The following is a 6,772-nucleotide window of genomic DNA, read 5'->3' on the forward strand; positions in this document are numbered from 1 at the left end:
TGACTCGATTTTGGTGAAAATCGGACCAAGGCTTGAGGAGGAGTTTGAAAAAGTAGGTTTACAGCATAAATCAAAATGGCCGACAGGCAGTTCGGATTTGCTAAGGCAAAATTGGTATGCATGTTGTCGGCATAAGCCAAGGAATATTTTGAGACCAGTTTCATTGCAATAGGCTAATGCAATCAAAAGTTATTAGCATTTTTGGACATTTCATAATTAATAATAAATCAATGGTTTATTACTCTTGACCAATAGGTGGCGCTGTTACCAAATTGATGTGGCGTGGTCAGTGTGAGGTTTGTTATTTTTAGCCAAACCATTCAGAAGTTATAAGCAAAAATATGCAATTTTTATATCTCCTGACCACTAGGGGGCACTGCGCCGAAACACTGCAGGTAGTCTCAGGTCATGCTTGTTATAACACACACCAAGTTTGGTCTCAATACACCAAACCGTTGCAGAGATATGGCCTCACATCCATTTTTACGTGCTTTTCGTAGAATTCCTTTGTGCGTTATTCGAGAACGGTTGGAAAAATCAACTTGAATTCCATAACTTTTTGCCAGCATGGTCTGAAGATGATCTGAGCCAATTTTGGTGAGAATCAGACAAACCGTCTAGGACGAGTTCGAAAAAGTAGGTTTTACGAACAATTAAAAATAGCGAAAAAACTAAACGTGATTTTTTAATTTTGGTGTTCATTCGACTCAGCATGAGCCAATGATTTAGAGGAAAAAAGAATTTTCCTTCTGTGCTTTACGGTTCAAAAGTTATTAGTATAAAGAAATTGAAATTTTGGACAAGTGGTGGCGCTAGAGAGTTAGAGTTACAGACTCCAAATTTGCTATGGTGACTTTTGTCACTGTCCTCTATCAGTGTGCCAAATTTCACAACTTTCCCACAAGCGGTTCTATGGGCTGCCATAGACTTTCGGCGGAAGAAGAAGAAAAATGACGCTAACGGATACAATAGGTGCCTGGCCCCTAATTACATAATAATATTTCTACTTCATTTCGTTTTTTTAAAATATAAACAGGTTGGTGTCTGTCATAAAAACCTGATGGATTTATTCAAACATAAATTAAACACTGAAGAACAGTCAAATTTATATATAGTAATCATATTGGAAATGTAAAAAAAACAAGAGGCAAAAATAACCATCTCCGTTCGAAAGGCCATCTCCTTTTCCAAGGATGACATGTGGGAAAAGTGTCTGTCATTTTCAAATAGATGTGAGAGATGATACCTGAGAAACACAGGACAGTATTTATTTTGTCACAACAAGAGGAAATACTCTATGTTCAGAATTTAGTGGGATAGTTCACCCAAAAATGAAAATAAGCCCATGATTTACTCACCCTCAGTGCATTCTAGGCGTATCTGACATTCCTCTTTCAGACGAACACAATCGCAGTTATATTTAAAATGGTCCTGGCTCTTCCAAGCTGTATAATGGCAGTGAATGGTGCCCCTGTTTTTGAAGCCTGAAAAACTGCATCCATCCATCATAAAACTACTCCACACGGCTCCGGGGTGTTAATAAAGGTCTCCTGAAGCAAAACGACACTTTAGTGTAAAAAAATATTGATTTTTAGAAATGTATAAACTGTAATCCCCAGCTTCCGGTTGCTCAAGCAGGAGCGTTCACGACAAGGCGTTCGAGATGACGTAGGCGTAGCGGAAGGCGCAACCTAAGCTCCAGGGAGAGAGTGACGAACGCGGAAGCACAGAGGAGAAAGCAAAACAAAACACCTGTCATGAACTAGTACTACAAAACAAAGATTCTGAGTAGGGCTGCACGATAAATCACATGCCATTTATTATGCGCATCTTGTCAGTAAAGCCGGTTCTGTGATTAGTAGTAAATCTCCACCATGTGCTTTCAGATGGAGCGGCATTTAATACACAGAGATGAATCGCCTTCGATTATGAACACGATATTGCGTAGCTTGTCAGTGAACTACGGCTCTGTGTATTAAATGCCGCTCCATCTGAACGCATGTGATGGAGATTTACTACTAATCACAGAACTGGATTTACTGACGAGATGCATATGACAATCGCATGAGATTTATCGTGCAGCCCTAATTCTGAGTTGAAAATGTCGGAGGATTTCGATATAAGGCAAGAGGAGAATGAATTTTGTGCCCAGCCATATTTGTTTGAACCAGGAACTCCGCGAGATGGAGGAGGCTGCAGCGGCGGCAGCACAAACTACAGATGTAGTTCACGTGGTTTTCATGTGCTGTAACGGAGCTGGAGATTAAAGTTTATAAATCTATATTTTTCTTACACTAACGCATCGTTTCGCTTCAGAAGGCCTTTATTAACACCCCAGAGCCGTGTGGAGTAGTTTTATGATGGATGGGTGCAGTTTTTCAGGCTTCAAAAACAGGGGCACCATTCACTGCCATTATACAGCTTGGAAGAGGCAGGACAACTTTAAATATAACTGCGATTGTGTTCGTCTGAAAGAGGAATGTCAGATATGCCTAGGGTGCCCTGAGGGTGAGCAAATCATGGGCTAATTTTCATTTTTGGGTGAACTATCCCGTTAAAGATCTAAAGCTACTTACCAGTGTAAAAATCCCGCAATAAGAGCTGTGGAAATAAACACATCAGGTTAGGTGACTGTCCAAAGCCTGATCGCTACGTGGCCACACTGCAGGACTCTGACCAACTAGAATGAGTCTCTATTAGATGATGTGGTAGAAGTTGCCTACTTTAAAACAAATGAATAGTTCTGATAAATTATTTTAATCAATTAATGTCTGTGTTAAAACTGAGGGTATTTTACATGTACTGATAAATAAAATGTGTTCATGTGTGGTCATCATTGGTTAATAACTGAAGTTTAATTAATGAAATTTGATTGGTTGCTAACTAGAGTTAACATGTGAGCATTCACCAATAACCTAAAGTTTAAACTAGTCATTTGGAGTGGTTTAAGAATAAAATCGAAATATGAGTTCTACACATTGTTGTTTACAAGAGAGTTGCTACAATACTGATACTGAGAATTTTTTTTTTTTTTTTCTGATACTGAGAACATGCTAGATGCTAATCTGAATAACCGTTAGCTAACTAGCGGCTAAGAAACAAAGCCTTACCGAGGACCAACACTGATATTCCTCTTGCAAAAGCGGACGGGCTCAAACCTAATTTGTTTTTAATGAACCCCGCAAAAACTCCGTTTTTACTCTGGAAAGCCGAGCCCTTCCCATCTTTCGCACGCTTGCTTTTCCCCGAAACGGACTGACTCCTATCCTTCTCGCTGCTCTGGTCCTTGGCATTTGGTTTTCTGGTTTTAACTACCATGTTTTCATATTTCTATCTGTAACAGGTGAGCGACAGGAGCGTAGATAAGCGATAAAACCAGCCGTTTGACTCTTCCGGACACCTCACATCTGTGGTCTTGCACAGTTTCAGTGCTGTGGGACTTCACTGATCTGTTGAATGAAGCGGCCATCGCCCCCGTCTGGACGCGGCGCTCAACTGTCAGCTTGACGAGTAACCATGACAACGTGTTTAAATAACCTGTGGTAACCGTGGTAGAGAATTTGCACATACATAAACTGGTATATTATATATAGGGAATCGTAAGGAATTTAATGATTAATTGCGGTTCGTTAACGAATATTTTAGTAGGCAATTTTTTTAGAACTATATAAATAAATGAAGAAATGAAATTACTATGTCATTTTATGTGTTCAGCAGTCTTTTGCCAAATAATAATATCGTTTGCCAAAGTATGTTCACATAGAGTTTAAAGCCTTTTTATAGGCTGCGTAAGAGTAATCCAATAATTGGCCCTTACTAATAAATACTAAGTTTAATTTATTTCTAGAGCATATTTAAAAACAACAGTAGTTGACCAAAATGCTGTACATAAAGGGTTATAAAACAAACAAAAATAATAAGGTACTGTTACTGTACATAGTATTGTACATTACAGATCAGAAGAAAAAAAAACAGCAAAGAGAAAAACCACAGCTCTCAAACTGAATTAAATGCCAAAGAATAAAAATGTGTTTTAGGACTAGTTTTAAAAGCAGACAAAGTTGGGGCCATCCTCACAGACAATGGTAATGAATTCCAGAGTTTAGGGGCAGCTCCTGCAAAGGCACGATCTCCCCTGTGCTTCAGTCTTACTCTAGGGACGGCCAGCAGCATAAGGTCAGCAGACCTCAAAGACCTGGATGGAACGTGCCGTTGTATAAGATCAGAAAGGCAGGTTGGGGCTTGGCCATTTCAGGATTTATAAGCAAGCACTAAAACCTTAAAATCCATTCTTAAACGGAGCAGAAGCCAAGGAAGCCAATATGGGGGAAATATGTTCCCATTTACGCGTTTGAGTTAAAAGTCAAGCTACAGCATTCTGCACTAACTGCAATGTGAGAGAGAGGCCTGGTTGAGACCAACATAGAGGGGATTACAATAGTCTAAACGAGATTAAATTAAAACATTTCAAAATCATTAAAAGACAAAAAAGCCTTAACTTTTGATAAAAGCCTTAACTGATAAAAACTTGACTTTACTACAGAGTTTATCTGTTTGTCAAGTTTAAAATCCATATCCATTATTACACCCAGATATTTAATAGTGGATTTAACATGGGGAAGCAAAGGGCCCAGATCAATGTTAGAGGCCTTATTAGTTTGGAACAAATATCATAATTTCAGTCTTGGTCTCATTAAAATGTAAAAAAAAAAAAAAATTTGGGCCATCCAATATTTAATGTCTCTGAGGCAGTCAAACAGAAGTTTTAAAGGACTGGCATGTTTCCATTTCAATGGCAGATAAATTTGTGTTTCATCTGCATAACAGTGAAACTAAATGTTATATTTCCTGAGAATGGACCCTAATGGGAGCATATACAGGGAAAACAGCATTGGGCCAAGAATAGAGCCTTGAGGGACTCCAAATGGAAGGGGTGCTGATGAGGAAACAAAGTCACCAAGGCGCAGGCTATAATTTATATAATAGGCTTTTATAGTTAACTTGTTGATTTCGACGCAAATTCAACCATATTTTAAATATCTGTTAAACAGTTCTAAGTGAATTCACACGATTAGTGGTTTAAATGAATAATAAATAAAAGAGAAATGACACAAATAATTGTAATTTACTTTAAGATACATGTGTTCACTATGTAAATTATTTTTATTTTTTAATACATAAAACCCACAGTTGCACCAAAAAGTATTGGGACAGTTAGAAGTTGCACACTTAAAATGTATAAATGTAGCATTAAATAACAAAACATTTATTTGGAAGAAAATAGCGCTAATCAAGCTCTTACTAGGCATACTAGAAACTTATAAAACCTAAAAAAGGCAGGTGTGTTGAGGCAAGTTGGAGCTAAACTCTGCAGGACACCGGCCCTCCAGGACTGAGTTTGGGCACCCCTGTTATATACTGTATTACAATTTACTTAATCTCTTTGACTTGACTTCTTTACCTGGTCTAAACAGTTAAATGTAGCTTCTTTTTTTTAATATCTCACATACCACTAGATGATGATGATCAGATTGAGTCTAGTCTAATCTCATAATAATGCATGCTGGTACAGACAGTCCTGTACAATAATGATGGTCTTGGGTGCCATGCGATGAATTGTTTTCCACCGTTGTACTGATCTCACCATGGCCCTTCATGGCCTCTGAGTGAATCACTGGTGCTAGACATAACCTAAATACAATAACGAGACTCTGTGCCCATCTTGAAAGTTATGGTTATGGGTGCCACTGAAATGTCTGTGGTGTTAGCACAGCTTGTGGCCACACTGAGGGAATTTGTTTTTTCACCAAACATAGCTGAGATCTGGCCCGTTTGGAGGATGAGAGCGTAGGTTCTGTTGTTAGCTGATGACACCTCCTGTCCAGGCGCTCGGGTTGCCAGTACACTTGGCCCATCATGAAAGCCAACAAGCAGATGCAGCTGCATCATCTTTTGGAAGGCATGTTGAATAGGAGGCTATTCATTCAAATTTTTGTGTGGTTTGAGTTACGCACTTAGATTGAAAAGTGATGCATAATTAAGTGCATAATAAATCATAGTACCTACTAATATTATTTTTAATGTATAACACAAAAAAATCATTCTCATTTAATATTATTTAAAATGTTTTTAATCTGCATATGTCTAATCTGTTCTGCAAAAAATGCCCTAAAGAGGTGATGACACCACATTTGAGTTCAATCTGATGATAAAATGTACTATTATCAAAAGGAGATTCAGCAAAGCCGCCCACTGACCACATGTGTTTATGTAAAGGGTTTTTTTGTGCCCTGAAGGTTCCCCAAAACTCTGCACAAATATCTCCCAGATGGGCTAAAGACATGCCAGTATAATCATGGGACAGTGAAAATTGGCTCACTTTCTCTCACTCGCCGAGCTAAGTTTATAAGTATGAATGTGAGTGTCAAAAGAGTTTAATGCATGAGTACAATCAAATTCAAGTAATAAAAACTATGAAATAACACAAAATAAATGTTGTAAAGTTACCAAAATATGTCTGAAAATATGTGTGTGTGTGTGTGTATATATATACATATATATATATATATATATATATATATATAAAAGGCAACATATCATTTACATCAAAATAACTCAAATGGAAATAAAAATGAATAAAAACTTTATGGCCATATTTAAAAATAAAACTAATTACAATCACAAAACAAAATTATTAAAACTTTAAATAAAATGAACATGAAAGCAAAAAAAATTTTAATTATAAAACCTAAAAATCTAATTCATATATATG

General features: G+C 37.4%; 1 protein-coding gene across 1 annotated transcript in view; it reads right to left on the bottom strand.

The window, feature by feature from the left end:
- The window catches only part of dpy19l1l (dpy-19-like 1, like (H. sapiens)), a 12,000-nt gene extending 8,682 nt beyond the window's left edge, over positions 1 to 3,318 (bottom strand). The window contains exons 1-3 of the mRNA XM_016549434.1: positions 3,111 to 3,318; positions 2,577 to 2,601; positions 1,159 to 1,246 (exon numbers count right to left, since the gene is read on the bottom strand). Of these exons, the coding sequence (XP_016404920.1) occupies positions 1,159 to 1,246; positions 2,577 to 2,601; positions 3,111 to 3,318 (321 nt within the window). The remainder of the gene's footprint in view (positions 1 to 1,158; positions 1,247 to 2,576; positions 2,602 to 3,110) is intronic.
- Between the last annotated feature and the right edge of the window lie 3,454 nt (positions 3,319 to 6,772).

This window comes from Sinocyclocheilus rhinocerous, unplaced genomic scaffold (assembly GCF_001515625.1).
Source record: "Sinocyclocheilus rhinocerous isolate Xijiao unplaced genomic scaffold, SAMN03320098_v1.1 scaffold1876, whole genome shotgun sequence".
In the NCBI taxonomy this organism is placed as follows: Eukaryota; Metazoa; Chordata; class Actinopteri; order Cypriniformes; family Cyprinidae; genus Sinocyclocheilus; species Sinocyclocheilus rhinocerous.